At 39.5% G+C, this 22173-nt stretch overlaps 1 protein-coding gene across 2 annotated transcripts in view; it reads right to left on the bottom strand.

Moving 5' to 3' along the window:
- Window positions 1–21361, bottom strand: part of tmeff2a (transmembrane protein with EGF-like and two follistatin-like domains 2a) — a 98712-nt gene extending 77351 nt beyond the window's left edge. Inside the window, exons 1-2 of one of the 2 annotated variants that reach the window (XM_058393454.1) lie at window positions 20778–21361; window positions 2598–2707 (exon numbers count right to left, since the gene is read on the bottom strand). In XM_058393454.1, the coding sequence (XP_058249437.1) occupies window positions 2598–2707; window positions 20778–20955 (288 nt within the window). In that variant the 5' untranslated portion in view covers window positions 20956–21361. The remainder of the gene's footprint in view (window positions 1–2597; window positions 2708–20777) is intronic. The other variant, XM_058393453.1, reaches the window with a different exon arrangement.
- Between the last annotated feature and the right edge of the window lie 812 nt (window positions 21362–22173).

Below are 22173 nucleotides of genomic sequence, written 5' to 3'. Positions count from 1 at the left end.
ATTATGGGCCAACGTGCAGGCTTAGATCATACAGTATATTTCTGAATAGAATTTTGGCTCTTAATATGCACAAGATAATGTATAGGTGCTTGATCGTCTTCCTCATACTCCAATTAAAATATGCAGCCTCGCTCTAAAAGCAAATCTGTGTCGTATTGCTTCAATTAATAATGCTGAAAGGGTGTTTTGCTTCCAGGTTGTGACGGCTGTGCTAATTTGTACCTGTATCACAAAAACGAGGGTTATTAATACTGCAGGATTGTGGTCAAGGTAACAAAGAAATCACACAATCACAATGAAAAACCAGAGATGACCTTTACTGGACTTTACCTCTCTCTCTCTCTCTCTCTCTCTCTCTCTCACTTTCTCATATATACTCACCCTTCACAGTATTATGAACACCTGTACACCTGCTTGTTTATGCAGTTATCTAATCAACCATGTGACATGTGACAGCAGCACAATGCATAGCATCATGTGGATACATGTTGAGCTTCAGCTCAGTGAGAATGACCAGACAGGAAGCTGACAGGAAGTCTATAGTAATTCAAATAACCAGCAGAAATGCATCTCAGAATGTACCTTTGAGTTGGATGAGCTCCAAAGGCAGAACAGGAATCTGAGGCTATTATGGGTACAGACTGAAACCAAACTGGACAAGATAAAGACCAGATTCATTTATTTGCGCATTAAGATGCTGCCACATGATTGGCTGATAAAAAAACTGCATAAACAAGCAGATGCACAGGTGTTCCTAATATATTGCACAACAGGTGCTTATTACAGTATACATTTACAGAAGGGTGATTCATAAAGATTTATAATCGCACGCTTTTGGTGTCACCCAGATGAGGATGTGTTCCTGTTTGATTCTCTTAAGGTTTCTTCCTTATGTCGTCGCAGGAAGATGTGGACTTTAAATGAACTCAGGTGAGTAATGTGATTGTTTGTTGTAAGGTTACTTCTTGTTTCAAGATTTGTTAATGGAGTTATAACTCTATCTATCTATCTATCTATCTATCTATCTATCTATCTATCTATCTATCTATCTATCTGTCTGTCTGTCTGTCTGTCTGTCTGTCTGTCTGTCTGTCTGTCTATCTATCTATCTATCTATCTATCTATCTATCTATCTATCTATCTATCTATCTATCTATCTACGTATCGTTCCTCTGGGAAATGGTGCACCACATACAGTATCCTCTAAGAGAGCGCTGCACAATCCAAGGCAGAAAGGAGGCCATTACAGAGACACTAGCAGCCATAAAAGAGCGAGCTGCATGCAAGCGTGACACTAGGAGCGATGCGGCAGGCGCCTGAAAGGCCTGGGTGTGAGGTGAATAAACTTCGCCGAGCGGACATGAGGAGCTGAATGACCTCTATTCATCCCCTGAGATCAAACCCACTTCCCCTCTTCCCAGCAAGCTGAAGCTTTCACTACCTCCCCTGTTTTCGCTAACCCTCTTCCCTTCAGGCTCCGACTCTGACACAGCCCTTAAGAGGATCCTCCTTTGATGAATTACTCCACTTAATGGAATAAAGACATGGGCTATGATTCGGTTTAAGCTCTCTGACGTCAAGCCTTTCTCGGCTTCAGTACGTGAACTCGGCAGCCCGGGGTAACTGCAAGAGGCTGCGTTGAGCCCCTCAGGAGGTAATGAGCTCCGAAATCAAAACAATGTGACCCAGTGTTGCCTAAAAACACGACGGCCTGTGTCCTGCGGCCAGAGTCCTATTTAGCCTGCCTTAATAGAGAAAGATAGAAACAGAGAGAGAGAGAGAGAGAGAGAGAGAGAGAGAGAGACCCTGGAATGGCAACTTTATTTATCTCTACCAAAGAGACTAATGATGCCTTGTGAGCTGGGATAAAAATAACGGAGTCATTTGGTGTCGGTCTGCTCAGTGCTTTGGACGTGCTGTAATCCATTTTCATTTAGACTAAACTCGAATAGATTAGTAAGGACGTCTCTCATGCTCTTCCCCCTTTTTCTTGTTCCTCCGTCCTTTTACATTCCACAGTCAAAACGAAAGCCAGGGCTAAAACGTATAGGAGCACTTCCTAGCTCCCTTCCTACATACAGGTCGAAGTCGTGAATTTACACGTGAATTTACAACGAGCAATCAGTGTGACACTGAATGCTGTAGTGATAATTAAATTTTCCAACAAACAAAGGCGCCGGAAATTGGCCAGGATTAAAAGCGAACCACGTCGCACACGGAGGAAGGACGACGATAAAAATCATCAGACACTGGAAACACCAAAAAGTGCTATAATTGACCTAAATATCACTCAGTCATATGACTGCACTGATCTGATTTAAGCGGGTGTCTGCCCGAGAAAGACGTCCTGCTTCTTCCCTTTTTAACGGCTTTGTAAGAGTTTTCAGTCAGCAAAGTAATAAATACTTTCAGGTGAGACTGGTTTGTTTAGAATGCTGTAAACAGCCGGTGTTTGAGGCTGATCCCGGGGCACAAAATAATAACTTTTCTGATTGCTTGCAGATGGCTTGGTCTGTTGAGTTTACTGTGGGCCAGGTCAGAAAAACACACACACACACACACACACACAGAAAAAAAGCAGCAGAGCAAACGCTCACCTTGAAGTCACAGATGCAGGTTATAATATCCCCGATTCGGAGACACTCGCCATCAAACTTGCAAGTGTTGGTATCACACAAGAAGAGATCTGTATCCCGGTCATCATCACCTGCAGAGAACACAGACAAACACACACACAAACTTAGATATATACCTCAATAACATTATCGTGGATCATGAATAATTAACGTTTCTTTAAGTATTGTCTGTCTGATAGTCTGAAAAAAAAAAATCGATAACATGGTATAGTTAAAATCATCACATGAAGCTGGTTTCATTTCAAAACTACTGACTGCTGAAAAGTTATCAAAACCAGGCTGACCTTCACATTCTTACTGTCCTGTTGAGTATGTTTTGTGCAAAAAAATAAAAAAGTTCACGGTTATGCTGTGAGAAGGCAGTGAACCGCTCCACCGTTACGTGTCCATCGCTTCATCAGCCTGGTTCGTGCTCAGAAATAAAAATAAACACTGTATCACACTGTTTGTGATGGGCTCTAACACCTCCTCCATACACACTCCACACAATCTGCTCCGGGGGAAGACCGGCGCGCGAGCTCGGCACAGCGGCAAGCCCAGTGCGCATTTCCCGCGTTATAAATTTTTTTGTAAGTTTGCTAATTTGCACTGTTATCAATAATAAGAAAACATTTATATTTACACAGAATCCAGCTGCTATTTTTGTAGACATGTAAGCATCCGTTTGTTCTAACTGATTATTATTGTGATTATTATTATTGAGCTGATGATTCTTCACTGGCCACACATTCATTAGTGGCATCAATACACAACGGAAATTATTCTGCCTCTGTAAAACCTCTTAGATTATATGTGACCACGAGACGATTCGGAGGTGAGATTAGACGAGGGGTGGGATTTAAATATGGAGAAATGTTTTTATGCTGTGGAGCATGGGTTCGCAACCCTGGTCCTGAAGTACTGCACTTTATAGTGCTTTTACTGATCTAACACACACACACAGACACACACACACACACTTAAACTGACGATCAGGTTGTTAATCAGCTTGTTGGTTCTAAAATATACACAGTGGGGGTTGGTGTGTTAAGGTGGGGGGGGGTTGGGGGGGTCAACTGGGGGGTGTTACTCTGGGATCAGGGTTAATAGCCTGTGAAGTTGATTTGCTTGAAATAGTATTTTTCATAATGGCCGCCGGTTTTCCCCAGATTTGGGCAGAGATGTGTCATGTGACATCATTCACGTGCGTGGAACATGAGAACAGCTACAATAGAAAGTTGAATGCACAATATCTGCGATATGTAGATTTGTTTACTGTATTTTTCATACATTTTGGTCTCAATGTGTTTACAGTTTTTTAGTTTAATACTAGTTTTGTGATGTTTTTATTGCGATTCAGATGCTCAGTAATTTCAATCTTTTGGTGTAGTTTTAAATGACAGTAAATTAAATCCAAATTGAATTGAATTGAATTGAATTGAATTGAATTGAATGTGTCTTCATTGGTTGGAGTTTTAAAAATCCTGTGCTTGAAATTTCACCAATTCAAGTATTTTTACTCAAAACACAAAAGCACAAAAATCTCACATAAAAATTTTTGGACAACATAGCAGCAAAATCAAACATTCACAAATGGAGGGACTGAACTGTGGTACAATGGTATGCAAAATATTTTACTGTCCAGTATTAATGGTCATTCTGATGCTGCTTTTTGTCCTTTAATTCAATTCAGTTATATTCGTATAGCACTTTTAAGAACGGACATCGTCACAAAGCAACTTTACAGAAATATAAAAATTCAGGATATAAATTATGAATGCAAATTTATCCAGAGGTGACGGTGGTGAGGAAAAACCTCTTGAGGCGATATGAGGAAGTGACCTCGAGAGGAACCAGACTCAAAAGGGAACCTCATCCTCATCTGGGTGACACCAGAGAGTGAGATTATAATTCTTTAACTGTGTGGTCAAAAAGTGCAACTCTATAACCAGGAGATTCATTCTAGTGCTAGTCTGTTTTGTTGGAATATGATGGAGTGCAAAACTGATCGTTTCAAGTTATTTGCAGTCCAATCTCCATGGTTTCTAAACTCAGAGGTTCTATCCACAGTAATATCGTGTATTTCCAGGCTGTCCATGTGGTCTATCCTCAGCAGCGAGCTCGTCAGAATCTGCTTTCTTGCCATAACTTCGCTTTGTTGTATGAAAATTCCCTGTACAAAGCGAGACAAGCCTCTCGCCGGGGCATTTTAGTGGCATGTGGGTATGCTGTGATCCACTTCTTGGAGCTGTGGCCTCAATTCCCTCTTCAGCTTAACACATATGCCGAGTGTCTGTCTGTGTGCGAGATTCACTTTTTGCTGACAGAATCGCCACGATTTAGAGACTCGGCAGCGTTCCGAGCGTGACGTGAGCTTTTCTAACGCTGATGAATCGGTTCCGTTTATGGCCTTAAACCCGAGTGTAACTGAAACAGGACGGTAAAGCAGCCTGTAAAATAATCCTCACAGAAAGGCAGTAGCGTGAGCCACACAGCACAGGAAGCTGGCTGACTTTGTAATCTTTTCTGATTACAAGGAGAAAAAAACACGATTTGTATCCTTTAATGTGTGACATTTATGTGTGACATTGCACCGAGTCTAATGCTTCATGATAGGCCTCGTATTATTCTCATATATTCAGATTCAAACTTATATACATCATTGTAATGGCTTCGTGCTGCGACAAGGAATTGTTTTTCCTCCTTGGGATATTTGATGTCGAAGCACATTAGCTTACGGCAAGGATTTTATATATATATATATATATATATATATATATATATATATATATATATATATATATAAATATACATATAATTATACATATATATATATATATATATATATAAATATATATATATATATATATATATGTATATATTTTTTTTTTTTTTACTCCCCATTCCCCAGGCTCATCTCGCAGTGTCCATTTGAACAGGAATGCAGCTCGACATGAGCCAAGCTCCAGCGGAGCTGATAATACTTAAGACTCCTGCTTCGAGGGCCGGTCCTGAAGTGGCCTTACGTAACTCGCACGCCTCATTTACATGCCAATTAAAGCAATTATCCACAGACCTTGGAAACCGCTGGGGGGGAAACAAGCTGAGCCGAGCCGAGCCTCAGAGAGCCAGGAAGGGCAGAGATGTAGTCGGTCTGCAGAAATGAGGCATGGCGTGGTCTAATCTGGATCCCAATTTTAGCATCTGCCTCTTGATTACATTTTAAATTGATCAAATACAATCGTAAATCAGCGCAACTGGATCGAATGTTTAGTTTTTTGTTGCTTTTGTTTCGATTAGTTGGTGAAATATTTATTCATCTGCAATACATTTACGTCAAAGCAACACTTCACACTGTACTCATTAAATGTTGCCTTGATGTGACTCTTCATGACTTAGTTACTAAAAAAGGCTTCACAATTAATAAGATGCTACATAGTATGAATATATATGGCTCCGGAAAAAATATTTAGGAGCAGAATGTACTTTTTTTCAGAAGTGATATGAAGAGATCATGGTGGATCAAGATCAAGTTTCGTCTGTTTAGTAGGAAGAAAAAAAATAGTTCTGCTGTGTTCATGGTGCTAATGTCGTCATTTCCCACTGCGACCCATTCCATGTCCATCAACAAATTATGCATGTAGTTATTTACAGAACTGTGTGTATCATGATGTTTAAACGATGATGATGATGATGATGATGATGGGAGCTGTTTCACTCTTGCTCCATAACATTTCATGTAACAAAAACATCCATGATGTTATTTAATCACATGATGTCAACCTCGGCAACATCGTTTTGGACCTCATTACTCCACCCTGTTGTTGATTATTTTCCTAATACCGCATGCAGGGCTGTGTTTTACTCCTTCTCCAGGCCCTCACATAAAATCAGCACAGTGACAGCAATCACAAGTCCTCAAGGAACCTAATACAGTGTGATATTTACAGATAGATAATAAACGAGCCAAGGATATTTAGACAGACCAAACGTACCAAAAGTTAATCCTGATGCTGTCACGTCCGCTCAACACAGCCGCATAGGTGCTTTTAATAAGGGTTGGGATTCCTCAGAGTTGTCAGAGTCTGAGCGATTGTGCTCCTGATCTTGGAAGAAATCACAGCGTGTGATGCTGGGCGATCTAGCCACGCTAGAAGACGTGGGCCTTGATCTGTCTGTGAGTCTCTGACGTATCAGACGTTCAACAAAAACTAGATCAGACATGAAGGTGGTATTCTTTTGACATTTTCTTACTTCTTGGATGCCGTGTCACGATGATGAAGGCAGGAATCCCAGCTGCTATTAATCGTCTGAATGTTTTGCGCATAATTATCAAAATAAAAAAGGGTTTTGTGTGTCTAAAAATTCCTTGATTTTGAATCTTTATGTTTGTAGAATCTACACTAATATAATGTTTATTGATGCTGTAAGCATCAGGAATTGAACAAACGCAGGACCGGGAACACTTTGTTACTCCATCGGACTGCATGTCGAATACGCCGGTTTTATGTGACTGCTAAACTATGAATAAATAAACCTCTAACCTTCAACCTCTAACCTCTAAACTTAAACTAAGTCACGTGACACTTTTCTCTTTTTCAGGGCATTTAGGACGGTTTAGTTAAGACGTCATTAACTCTTAAAGTTTAAGATCTCTAACTTGAAATGTAATATATTCCTCTGTGGCGTTCCTCTTCAAATAGCGATCATTTTCTTACAGTGAATTTATTTATTTGTTTGTTTTGTTAGCTTATTTATTTATTTATTTAATAAATGTGATCTGCTACGTATGATGAAATCGCCTTCTGAAGCATTTCTCAGCTTTTACGTCATCCTGCCTCTTAGTCCGTGTCTCCGCCTTTGACTCGGTTTGTGTGTCTCAGCTTTAGATCTTCTGGACTCTCCTACAACCAGAAAGTAATTCACTGAAAAATTAGTGAGAGTATAAGACTACTTCAGGCTAACAAGGACATCTTAATTACGCAGTTGTTGTCCTCACTCAGCTTCAGATAGCTAGTTAAGAGTGAATTACAGTATGTTCCCTCAATCTAGTCGCTATGGTAACAGAGATGACCATTCTCAAGTTAATTTTCCCCCATATGATTAAGTTTAGCTCCCAAAAAAAACCCACTCCAAAATTTTTCCCTCTATTAATCTTTATACTATTTTTTATTTTATTTATTTTATTTTTTACAGAAATAAACTTAAACCACTTAAATCACCTAAACTAAAAGTATATAACTAAACAGATGTTGCAGTAGCACACTGTACTGTGTAAATATGATATAATATTAAAAACAAAACAAAACAAAAAAATCCAAAATTTTCACAACCTCAGTCAGAAAAAAATGGAAATGGAAGTTTATTCCTCTGATTTTTATTATTTTTTAAAATCTAATAGTTATGTACAAGATATTCAGCAAAACTGCTGGAATGAGACATCCCTCAAGAAAGCAGGTGAACACCAAGAAACACACAATAAACCTATGAAGCTCCATTTCAATCAATCCCAAATGCACATTTTGGATCTCCTCCTGATTAATTAGATCTTAAAGCTCTTCCGTACATGTGGAGCCAGTGATTATACAGTAAGGTGAAAATGGGGAGATATATGAGCTGTTTTACCCAGAAACAGAGACGTAATAAGTGCTAACTGTTTCGCTTAGAGATGGAAAAATGTCAGAGCTGAGAGCGGTGTGGGTTTCATGTCTCTCTGAAATGACAAAATGAATTTGCTTTAGTAGGATTCGAATCCCAGTTTCAGGCATCATGTGACTGTATAAAAAGACTCAAATGTTTAAGTAGAAGTAACGCTCAGAACATTATCTCTAACTCTTCTGTAATAGTTTAAATCTTCACATGATTTTTATACATCAGCATCGTTCTTAATCTAGTCTATGGTTCACGATTAAAGTTAAAGATTTCGTGAGAAATGTTATCAAATGCAGAAAAGTAGACAAGCCGAAATGTTTATCGTTTTGTTAGCAAGTCTGTACAGGAAAGATCAGGAAATGAATCCATCATTAACTGAAATAAAAAAAATATATTAAAAAAATAAATAAAAATAAATAAATAAATAAATAAATAAATAAATAAATAAATCACCAAGAATGCTGTATATTGGTGTAAGATTAACTGACTTGTTACAGCCTTTACACGGTAATAAAAAATCTTTGCTGAAATATCCAGATTCCTACAATTATATTATGAATCATTCACGAATGCATTTTAAAAGGCTTTCATACGCCAAACCACAGAGCAGTGAATCGAAACTCTTTGATTTTATAGTGAAAAAAAAAATCTGTATCTTTCCCTCACAAAGCCTTGCTGGTTGCTGTATTGAAAATATGACTCATCTTCCTTCAGCACATAAGACATCTCAGTAATAAACCCTATTGACGCAAGGAGGGATTTCATTATTCCACAAAAGCTATCGGACAAAGGCTGTGGACTCTCCGAGTCTCACCTCATTACCCAGAAATCACATAAGGACAAGCTGTCCAAGGCAAGAAGATTTACATGGCAGAGGCAGCAGGAGAAACTGCGAGCGTGTCAGTGGCCGGCTGATCAGCCAGAGCCATCATGGCACTCATACCAACCGTCTGAACTGACTTTAGCTAATCAGACCCTCAGGATGAAGGACGGACGCTCGGCGAGAGTGTGTAATAGTCTTCTGCGAGGCAAGGTTAACATATCATTATTTTTCTTTCATTCATTCATTCATTCATTCATTCATTCATTCAATCATTCATTCATTCATTCATTCATTCATTCATTCATTCATTCATTTTTTTTAATTATTCATTCAGCCATTCATCCATCCATTCATTCATCAATTCACTCACTCACTCACTCATTTTCCATCCATTTATCCATTCATTCACTCACTCACTCACACATTTATTCATCCATTCATTTATTCATCCATCCATCAATTCATTTATTTATTCATTCACTCTCTCACTTGTCCATTCATTCACTCACTCACGCACTCACTCATGCAGTCACTCATTTATCCATTCATTCACTCACTCACTCACTCATAAATTTATTTACTCACTCACTCACTCACTCACTCACTCACTCACTCACACATCCATTCATTTATTCATCCATTCATCATTTCATTCATTCATTCATTCATTCATTCATTCATTCATTCATCCATCCATCTATTAATATATTCATTCATCCATCAATTCAGTCATTCATTCATTAATTTATTCATTCATGCAACACTACTTGTTGCAGCACTGCACACATATACAGTTTGGTTAGAAATATTAACAATATTCATCTCAATTATTAGCCTTTTATTAAGTTTGTTATTCTGGAAAACAGATCCTTATTTTTGTCTACATGTTTGTGTGAACTCATAGAGGGTGTAAATAAAGATGTTATAAAGAAATTATGAAGAAAATACAACTGGATCATCAGGGAAATCATCACGTAGGAAAAATCTTCCATCTTTTATAGCTTTGCATTTTAATAGAAATGTAATTCACACTTTCTCTCTGTCTCTAGAAGAAGAATAGGAAGAAGAAGAAGATAAAAATGAAGAAGAAGAAGAAGAAGAAGAAGAAATGAAGAAAAGGAAGAAGAAGAAGATGAAGAAGAAGAAGAAGAAGAAGAAATGAAGAAAAAGAAGTAAAAGAAGAATTTTTTTATTATTTTATTAATTTTATTAATATAAATAATAATTTTATTATTTTTTTTAATAAAGCCTTTAAAATGGTTCTGTATGAAGACCTCGTCTGATGTCTACACTGCAACTGCAACTACCAGAACATCTATTCACTGATATGCATCACCAGTTGTACATATTCAGGTGTTTATGGATCATGTTGGATACCGTATTGACAAAACAAACAAACAAACAAAAAAACAGTGCTTAGTTAAAAACTCAGCAGCCAGTGTGAGCGGAACACCTGTACACCTGCTCATGCATTTACAAAACGCTTCAATCAGCCAATCATGTGGCAGCAGCACAACACATGAAATCATGCAGATACACATCAAGATCTTCAGTTAACGTTCATGTCAACCATCAGAATGAAGAAAAAGTCTGATCTCCGGGACTTTAATCGTATGTGGATGTTGGTAGCAGATGTTGGAGCATTTCATAAGCTGCCAATCTCCTTAGATTTTCACTCACAACAGTCTGTAAAGTACACAGAATGGTGCAAAAGCTGCATGAGTGAAATTTCTATGCGTGTAACAAGCGTGTAAACAAGCGTGTAAAAAACAACACTCTTTACAACCGTGGTAAAGAGCTTATTGATGAGAGAGAACAAACTATTTCAAGGTGGCAGGAAGTTTCTCAAATGGAAACTCTTTACAACCGTAGTGAGCAGAAAAGCATCTCAGAAGGCACAAGACATTGAGACAGAACAGCACAAGACCGCATCAGGGTCGGCTACGAACAGGGATCTGACACTCAAACTGAAACACTTCTGGTGTTCCTATTAAAGTGGCCGATGGGAGTATATTAAAAAAGTTGCAGTTGTGCTTTGTAATGTGTTTCATTTCACTAAAATATCTTTATTCATTTCACGAAAAATCTTCTGAATGAGAGTGTTCTTCTCAGCTTGTGTTTTTACTTTTTTAAGGATTTAAACTTCTTAAGGATTTTTACTTTGTTCACTTCTTCCAGTCTTCCAGGCCACACCACTCCTGGTTAAAAGGTCAATCCTGTGAAATAATTAGACCACACAAACCCTATTAACCTTGAATTTTCGCCCATACTGGACTCAGTGTCCTTAAGCAAACAGCCAACGATACGCTTGTCATTTATCTCTCGTGTCCTCTTGGGCATGTGTCCTACCTCTGTGGGCTAATTCTTAACATCTCGCTCGAATTCATGCTCTAATAACATGCTCCCTAAATAACATGCAAAGTATTGCTCTGGGCCAAACAGACAATAATGCACCTCTAAGGGAAATGAAAACTTGGAATTAGATATTTAAATATCATATGTGGCAATATGCAGGGGGAAAAAAAAGCATGGCAATTTCCGTTATCGATCCCATTAACCCCTTAGTGATATTAATTATGCATACTAACGGCCTTGTGGATCAATAATTTATGTGCGTAGGCATGCATGCATGTGAGGATCTATCTGTCTATCAATCTCATGGAGTTTCCGTGAGTCTGCATTCTCCCTCGTGTGCTTTTCCTAATGTTTCTCCGCTTTCCATCTACCTAGTGAGCGTGTAACTCTGGCTGTGCATTTGGTTGGATTTGAAGCCACCAACCAGGGAATGTGAAAACTATCACGTACTTCCATCAGGGCATGTGAAGCCACGTGTAACACACCGGGAATAGAGCGCTATCCTCGGGCCCGCCTGACCACGCCTACCGGGTGACTGCAGGCTAATACTAGTCAAGCTTTACCTTAGATGCAATCATCATGGTGGCATTAGCATTACCATTTCTATTCTTTATTCCTTAAAACATATGGAAGGAATATAAGGGACCACAACATTTACAAAAAAATTTTCTTGCACAGAACTCCCAGTGAAGACTTCACTCTTAAAAGGAGTGGTTCTCTATATGAAGGGCAAGATACCTTTATTATCGCCAGACATACATTACAGCACAGTGGAATGCTTTTCTTTGGATATCCCAGCTGAGGAAGTTGGGGTCAGAGCGCAGGGGCAGCTATGATACAGCGTCCCTAGAGCAGAGAGGGTTAAGTGCCTTGCTTAATTGCCCAACAGTGGAGCTTGGTGGTGCTGGGGCTTAAACCCTGATCAGAGCCTTAACCACTTGAGCCACCAATGCCCCAACAAAATGGACCTCTTATCTAGAGCCATATTGAAGGTTTCATTGAAAAGAAGTCATGTAGGGTCATGAATCTGTAATGCATGGGACTGCTGAGGATAGAACCACTTGGAGACCATGGCGGTGGCTTTGGAGCGCTGTTGCCAACGATTGATGGCTTTGGCAGGAAGGTATTAATGTTAATTCTGTAATATATTCAGAAATTAATCCATTTGACTATACACAGTTGCAGAAAGGACATTATTTATAATCGCACTCTCCGCTGTCACCCAGATGAGGATGAGGTTCTCTTCTGAGTTTCTTCCTCATATCATCTCACCACCATAACCTCTGGCTTGCTTGTTAAACGTAAATTTAAATTAAAATTTTTGTCATTTTTAATCAGAATTTTTATAGTAAAGCTGCTTTGACACAATTGTTAAAAGTTAAACTCTAGAAATAAAACTGAATTCAATTCAATTCATTTGAATATTAGAGATATTCTCCACAGCCTTTTCAGATGCGTCACAAACCCTGGTGTTAACTGTAAGAATCCTGAATGCTAATTAGTAGGAAATGAATTGTTTGTGTATCTTTAAAGCAAGGCCACAAAGCGTGAGCTGCAGTTCCGCTGTATACAAAATGCTAGACTTCTTGGTCAAGGATCACTTAACATCCACAGCAATCCTGACTGGAGTATATTTGTTACACAATGAGCTTCTAAGTGATGACAGTAAAACTGCGCACTGATGACTGCACACTTTTCACATCAGCACCTTGTAACGCAAAGATGGACATGGCCTCGCAAAGAAGAACCGAGAGAGAGAGAGAGAGAGAGAGATAGAGAGAGAAAGAGAGATGCTCGCACTTACACTTAATAATGAAATCGTGCTGCGATGCTTTTGGAAATCTACGGCCCTGATATTTGACCTTTAACCTTGTTGGCTGCTTACTGACACTGGATTGATATTAATGTTGTTTTTGGATACAGACAAACAAATGTCCTTCCTCTGTATGAGGCTCTTTGGATGGAGTAAATGTGCTACTGTGGGACCTTTGGGATTTCAGACTATTTTTCTAGTCTAGATTTCTAGATTTCAGACTATTTATTTTTTCAGACAAATTTTTTATTTGGAGTTAATTTTGCACCAGAGGTTTATAAAATATTACATAGCAAATTTTTTAAAAAATATCTTTTTAGGTTAGAATCTGAGGGGGAAAAAACAAGTCAGAACATTTCATCCAACATACCAGAGCAATGTGAAGGAAAGTCTGTACTCAGATTTGAATGTAATATTGATAATATACCTACATTTGGTTAAGTTAATCATCCCCTTGACCCTGAAAACTTTCCCCATGTAAACATTCACATCATTTTTGGACAACTTATTAGCCTGCAATTTGTAGTTGAGAGTTTTTTTAGTAGTCGAGCACTGATTATGGAGCTACCTGATCTGAGAGTAAATGACCACATTTCCTTTTAAATTAGGTTACAGGACAAACTATTGAGCTAAAAAAACACAGTTTGTCAGCCTTCGTGAAAACAAAGAGCATGTGGCAGATGCTTTGGTAGATTTATTTTAAAATACCATGAAAAAAATAAAGGTTTTCCTTCACAAAAGAACAACTCACAACTCATCTTCTGAAGGGCAGTGAGAAAGAGGGGTCATTTCTCTCTGGAATGATCTGTATGGATTACTGTGTGGGTGTGGCTAAGAGTGGCTCAGGGACTTCTCTTTCGAAGTTCAGGTTGACTAATAAACATTTACGCTGTACTTCTTTCTCCCAAATAGACCATATATATATATATATATACAGAAGCAACGAACGACCGTAGAGGAAGTGGAACTTTGACATATGACAGACATGCAAACATCACCAAAGCTGTGAAGCGAGAGAGTATTTTTTCATCATGTCACATGTATTTGCAAAATCTGATTTTAGAGTTTGACAGTGAGCTAAACATTATTTCCACAAGACGGGAAAGTTCATTTGGTGCAAATTCCAAATTTTTGAACATAATAACATAATTAATCAGATAGTATACTGTAGCGAATAACTGCCAAACCTTCCTTTATAAAAAAGGAGGGTCAGCAGCATGTCCTTTAATTTACAAAAAAAAAATCCTAGTCATGGGTCATGTGTCTCAACTTATAACTGAATAAAAAGTAATAATAATAAATGTGTATATAATGTGTTCCTAATGTCAGTTGTAGTGATACTATGATTGGACGGTCACATGACCACTGCTATTATGAATAGACGGTCAGATGACTATAGTGTCCTCATGCTCTCGCTAACCGTGTTAATAAGCAGAATTGCGTTATTGTAAAAAGCCCAAACAATTGTAAATGAGAGGCTTGTTTCCTAACAGGCTTCGTATTCATGACACGCTGCCTCGCCCGTCTTCTGAATGTGGGCCACTTGGGCCACTCGCGTCACTTTGTAAATAGAGTCCAGTCAGTATTAATTTGTTGCACTGCGGCCCATCATGGGGTAATTACAAACACGCCTTCTCGGTTCAAAATCCTGCCTGGAGAAGACAAAGGAAATTACCCAAGGTCATTTATCCCCACAGAGCTTCATTAAGTTCAACTTAATTGGATGGGAACATGTCCAATCTGGCAGCACAACCTGACCAGCTCGCTGTGGATTTCGGAACAACTGAAAATAATGACAGCATTGTGTAAAAAGATCTGAGAACTGATGCTTATTGATGGGTACGTTTTTGTGCCTCTGGAGCTGAACATCAGAAATGTGATTACAAAAGAGTTCAACTGCTCGATATGGAGAAATAAATGGAGCTTCAGATGATATGCAGGTGGAGGAAGAGAAAAGTTCAACAAGCAAACTTTGTCATTTGGCATGTAGGTTACGCTTCATGGTGGTGCGTCACACCAAGATACTGAAACAGAAGTGAACGTTTCAAATGTATTGCACTACACACTTCAAAACAATAGACAGGAATCAGATATTTTGTGCATAGCGTGACGACAGAACAGCTCAGCTGATAACCAAAACTTTGGTCAGCTACAATACATGCATGAAAGTTTGTGCACCCTTGACCATCACACCCACATGTCCATGTTGAACATCTCATATCTAGATTTTTTCCTCTTCACTACTTTAATGAGCTCCAATCTTCTTTCCACTAGAGTTTGGAGCGTAGCTGTGGGGATTTGTGTCCATTCAGCTACAAGTGAGATCAGACACTGACATTGTAAGAGTGAGGAAGTCTGGCATTCAGTCGGTGTTCCAGTTCATCCCAAAGGTGTTCAGTGGGATTGAATCAGAGTCAGGGCTCAGTGCAGGACACTCCAGTTCTTCCACTCCAACCTTAACCTGCAAACCACATCTTCATGGAGCTCAGGGGCTTTGTGCACAGGGATATTGTCATGCTAATTTGTAATTCCAGCATGGTCAGGTGAACACAAGTGTTTCCAGAGGACGCAAGCATGATGATCATACACTCATTAGTCTATATTAAAGCTCGATGACTATATGTCAGTAAACCTTGCTGGATCTGTTTTTCCCAAAACAGGGGACTGGGCAGCAGGCTGGAGCGTATGGTCTGGAGAATGAATCATTTGTCCACCCCTGATATGATCAAATGATGGTGAGTCATCATAGAGTCCCGACTAAAAAAGAACATCAAGAAACATAGTGGTTGTCCTGGAGAGTGACAGTTTTATTGTGTTTTGTCAAACAAAGGTTGCTTGTGCGTGGTGCAACAGATGAAGATTTGGAAGATGCTTGATTTCTGACAACAACGTAGCAATCTGTGATCAATAGAGCAAAACGGTGGAAAAATGGCTCTCTGGGTGGAGGGGGGTGGTATACTCTTTCTCTCTCTCTCTCTCTCTCTCTCTCTCTCCTGTCAATCACAGGGATGCTAGCCAATCATGGATGTCTGTCAGCCCATGTAATGGAAAGAGAACAGATAGTTCTGTCCTCTGTGTGTGTATGTGTGTGTTATGTTTTCCTGTGAGGCATCATGAATCCTTCACGTGTCTTAAAGGAAGTGTGTTCATTCTCCCTTCTCAGTAGCTCATGTGTGATAGCTAGTGGGTGGGAATTGGACCAAAGGACATAAAACGAGTGTCTATTCTAACACAGGAAAGTGATGTTTTCTTTTTTCGCCTGAAAATATTTATGCTTCAGTGGCTGCAGAAACCATTTTTAGATTCCTTACGTAACCTTTATGAAAGGCCGCTTGAATGCCATATAGTTCCTCGTGCCTGCAAGTTATATCCACATCCTCCTTTACAGAATATAAAAATTTATTATGATGTTGTCTTCCAGGCTTTCTCCATTATGGCTTCTCAGTTGTGAATGGCCATCATTATGCCAAAAAAAAAGAAGCCGGCGGCGTGATATGTTGCTGAAGCGTGACGAAATGAAGACGGAGGAATTTGCTGGTGGGAGCGTGAGTAAATCCTTGCTGTTCAATAACAAGCGATAATTTGTACTGCAACAACAGGTCAACGTGTCGGACAACCACAATGAATCAGAAAACTTCCATCGATAACACAGTCAGAAGAATGATGCTCCATCAACATTAGGCTAACTTTTTCCACACTTTTTAATACAGAGATAAGGAAATGTTGGCTCGTGCGCTCTTATTTCTGCATTGTTTTTGTCTCTAGCTGCTTGTTGGAAGGGTTTGCAGCGTACAGTTTCAGCGGAGAAGGTTTGGCCGACTGTTGTTACTACGCATATGCCAAACAGCCAGGTATCGAGGGACAGGGCTGATTGTTCTTTCTGCCTGAGGCCACTGTTTCAGCCCCGTGAATAATTAAAAAAAACAAGCTGGCCGCCATCAAATATTTAACAGGTGATGTTTATACACTGCTCTATAAAGCATTATGGCACTTTCTGGATGAAAAACAGGAAATGCAGTGTCAAGGCCAGGGTTTTTGTCTCATGCAGGAACTTCCACTTTAATTGTTGTGTCAAAGATGAAAAATGGATTTAGTAAACCGAGCAAAAGTTGTGTTTGTGATATTAACGCTGTAGATTAACATGTTAAAATATTAACTACTCAGTAACTTCCTTGTATAGAAGATTGTTGTTTTGGGGCATAAGTAAAAGTAAAAGAGATTGTTTTGGGGAAAAGAATAAAAACAAGAGTATGGGATGATTTTTCACTTGAATGTGCGTCTTTACTTCATTTTGCCTACAATCCAGGAGAATCTTAAGGGATTACTGCAGCAAACATGCCAGTTTCTGCTACTGTAATATCATAAGCTTGCAAACATTACCACCATATGTTCACATTCACTAAATCAGGAAGCTGTATTCTGCTTTCTATTGTCTCTGTTAATGAACTCGGAGCTAATCATGTAATGCTGACTTTTATGGCTAAATCACATAAACACATTCGCTCTGCGATTCGCTCCTCGACAGCTGCGAATGCATCATACGGTACACAACCCAACACAATCTCTGAACAATAAATCAATAAAACCCGGGTCAGGAAGCCTGGGCTGTTGCTAACCATCTTTGGAAGCTGTTTCACTGAAAAGGCAACGTATAAGACTCAAATTTCTATTCACATCTGTTACGGAAAAACAAAGTAGGTCTCAGATCAGTGATGCAATTAGCAGCCTGCTTTGTCCTCTTCACTGCACATTCCTGTCTTGTAGCTGCCATGTCTTTCACATTTCTCTGCTTTTTCCTCACCACCTGGGCCTTTGTTAAGTAATTATAAAGCCTCGATTACGACAAATTAGTCACATCGAGTGAAGCGACTTCTGACCGCGTCCTAGTTATTAGTCTTTTAACTGCCTTGCCCTCAGGCTGGAAGGATGTACGAGGCCTTTTAAATAGTCACCTTCGGTCACACAGCAAAGTGGAATCTACATGCATGATTACACTGTGATTGTGCTCAAGTGAGTCGTTAATTAAAAATAAAAACCCTGCTTTGAAACCTTTTTTGGGGTCATGTGTACAAACACTATACAAATACAGCTGAAAACTTTAAGAATAAAACATGCAAGCCTGCTCAAAGCAGCGCAGGAAAGCCGTTATTTTTCTGTCACTGTACTCATCATCCTCATCCTCATCATCATCATCGTAACCCATTATTATTTTGCTCTTATAAACTGCTGTTATTATAGACTTTTCACAAAAATGAAAGTATATACTATACCAGTTCCACACCCTAATATTTTATACATTTGAAAAGTTTCTACTTCTGTAAAAAAAATTAGCATGAAGTTATTCTATCTAAGTCTCTCCAAATTATTAAAAAATATATAGTAAGTCCAGCTACAGTTAATCAAGCATTTATCTGTACAGAAATCATATTGGCTGTGGAGTTGACTTCCCCAGCTGACAAAAAGCATGACCAGAAAAATCGGCCACAGATTTTTTTTTTCTGTTGTAACTTTAGTGAAAATTTTCAGTCTATGCATTAAGACAAATTTACAAACATAATCATAAAACCTGAGTGAATCCTTTCGTAATTCTGAATATAAACCTATAGACAATGTACATTCTTTATCCAAAAGATTAACCCAAGTAGAAACAAACAGATGTATAATAAAACAAATTAGGGTTTTGAACTTACTGGCAGTCCAACAACTATTACTAATATAAGTATTGTTTATACAACAGGTTCATTAATACATATATATATATATATATATATACATACATACATTTTTCGTATTCCAGTACATTTACTGCAATAACACTGAAATAAGGATTTATTTATTTATTTATTTATTTATTTATGCATTTTCAAATTGCAGGGTGGTTCAAGCACATAGTTCTGACATCTGGAATCGCAAAAAAAAGAAAAGAAAACAAACAACAACAAAAAAACACAAACAGGTATTTATTCAAACTTTGACGGAATAACTGTGAAATAAAAAAAAAGAATAAAAATAAATAATAATAAAAATAAATAAATAAATAAAATGTTTCAGTTGGTAAAAGGAAGTGAGCCTCCTTCTCCTCATTTGTGTTATTATTATTATTATTATTATTATTATTATTAACAGATATATTTACTGCCGAATGCACGTGCAAAACAACAACAAAAATTAGACCTATGCCATACTCTTTAGTGGGAGCAAAAAAAAAAACCCAAAAACAAATAAACACCCCTATAAATGGAAATCATCAGTAATAAAAGCTATTTAAAGTTTTAGAGTTAAAAAGAGTTCACAGTGAAGTAGTGAAACAAGTGTTATAAACAGCCAAGAACTTATTTATAGCTGTTTCATTTAGGATACCGCTTTATGTGTTTTTTTAAAGTGTTTATTAAACTGAAATCTGGACCTGGAAAAAGCTCATGTTGAACAAGTATGTGAATAGCAATCAGTAAGGCCTTGAAACTGGGAAAAACAAGGCGAGCGTTAAACAGCATCCAGTCAGCACCGAGCCAAAACACAAACAGCGTTTATGGGCTATAACATTTCCTCTCAGAGCAGAATGAACACGGTGACACTACATGTGAGGTGTTGACTGAACACTCACGGAGAGTTTCATTCTGTAGACGCGCCTTCAAGCCTGATTTGATCGCTTTACGCAGAGCAACTTGCCTCTCAGAAAACCCCGAGGCAGCACTGCCCAAACACCACACGCCTGCTTTCTGTCTAACATTGCAGTCTAATCTGCAGATTCCAGCTTCCTCACATCCTCATATCACTATACTCTACATCACTGGTGTGTCAAGGCGCACACGGTTTTCATGCATTTTCCACGTTAGCTTCATCCTTTTTTTTTTTTTTTGTAGTGTTGGTGGTGTCAAGTGCCTTCCAGGCTCCGGTAAGGCGCACTGTTAGGGCTGTGTCCCAAACCGCATCGTCTACTACTGCACTCAGAGGAGTATGTCAACACTGGCACATCTGTCCAATATATACACACTCCACTACTAGATAAAAGTAACCAAGCTAAAGACTTGCATGTTTTATTAGTGCGCACGAAATCCTACCAGAAGCTGGAGTGAGAGTCATAGGCTAGAGAAAGAGAGAGACGAAAGAGAAAGGCTGCGTTCCCAACCGCGCAATATGGCACGAAATAGTAATAGCCTGTGTAATATATAGAATAAGCTGTTTTTACATCACCATTGCGCATGTAACAATGCACAATAACAGTTACTGTTGTAAAGATAATGAGATATTATGAGATTTTAAGAGAGAGAGAGAGAGAGAGAGAGAGAGAGAGAGAGAGAGAGAGAAAAGAAAGAGAATGGTTGTCCCAAACCAACACGGTTCCAGACAGGCACGGTTTGGTGTGTATCAGACCCGGGCTGTGCAGAAGGGCAGTGCGCGGTTTGGAACGCAGCCTGAGTACCGTGTCGCGCTCTCCAGCTGTGGCGCAGCACTTCCACCCGCTCTGTGTTGATAAACTTTTGCAAGCTTTGGAAATAAAACAAAATGCGTTCCTCACCCGAGCAGTTCCACCCGGTGGGCGTCTGGCAGTCGCTGAGGGAAGAGGGAAAAGCGCGGAGGCGCTGCACGGGGAAAGTAGCGAGCAGTGAGACCACAGCGACCCACAACCAGTCTCTGGCAGCGCGGCTCCATGAGCGCCGAGGCTCCGCTGAGGCAGAAACCGCCGCGAAACCCATCTCAGTTTTCCCCCCGGTAGACCGACTCAGGCCAACTCACAGGCCGAAACGGGGCCATTTTCCGCGACCCATTAAGCGCTGCCGTTAGTCGCGCGACTGCACCGGATCCGCCCGGAACCGAAGAACACACAGGCGCGAGATGATGGAGAGAAAAATAGAGAGAGAATAAAGATTGTGACTATGATGATGAGCAGGAGGATAATGAAACACCGGGAAGAGAAGATGCCCAGGAAGTCAAAAATTAAAAGAAAAAAGAAAGACAGCTAAAGAACTGATAAATGGGGCAATAAGGCAATTCCATTTTGCGAGCTGGGTGTAACATCCGCTGGGCTCCGAGATGCGGTTACTTTACTTTCATTCCCGTCTCGCGCTACCCGTTATAACCACAGTGACGCGCCGCGCGCGAGCAGCAGGTTTCCAGTTCGCTCCGGAGGCACGTGGTCTCGCGCAGGGCGGAGTTGCTGGTCTGATTGGCTGAGAGAAAAAGGAGAGAGCGAGGGCGGGAGAGAGAGAGAGAGAGAGAGAGAGATGCGGGGGAGCGCGAGGGACCGGAGCGTTCACGCCCAACGTTTAGACGGGCCGGAGGAATATATCACGAATCCCCAGCTCTGCGTGAATAGACTCCACTCTCTGATATATATCAGATGCTTTTTTGGTCACCACGGATGTAAAGATAGTGATACACCCTGAGAACCTATGTACCGTTTACAGGGTAACATTATTGTTTATACTGTACCTTTAAAAATGATTTCAAACACAAAATCAAAGCTTAAGGATGACTTTGAACTAGCTCTTAGAGTAATAATTTAGTGTCAGCCCGATGGCACAGCAGGAAACACAGCCATCTCACAGCTGCAAGGTTCCTCAGTTTGATCCAGAGCTCAGTTTACTGTCTGTGTGTCAGCTTCCTCATGTCCACCTGGGTTTCCTTTGGGTTGTCCGGTTTCTCTAACATCTCGAAGCATGCAGGTGGATTGGATACACTGAAGTCCCATCCCTGGTGTATTCCCACTTTATGCTCGGTATTCCCAGAAATGAAAAGCTAATATAACACTGTGTGAATTTGTTAAAGGTAGTAAGAGTTAATTGAAGGCTTGTTTCATCATCATACAGGTTCATTCTGTGTTAATTAGAGATTTAATTTAAGTCATTCATTCATTCATTTATTATTCAGTAAGATCTTTGGGTAAGCTTTTACGGGTCTCAGTGGATCTGGAG

Source organism: Hemibagrus wyckioides, linkage group LG06 (assembly GCF_019097595.1).
Source record: "Hemibagrus wyckioides isolate EC202008001 linkage group LG06, SWU_Hwy_1.0, whole genome shotgun sequence".
Taxonomy (NCBI): domain Eukaryota; kingdom Metazoa; phylum Chordata; class Actinopteri; order Siluriformes; family Bagridae; genus Hemibagrus; species Hemibagrus wyckioides.
Note: the sequence above shows the minus strand (reverse complement) of the source record. Positions and strands in the feature narration are given on the sequence as shown.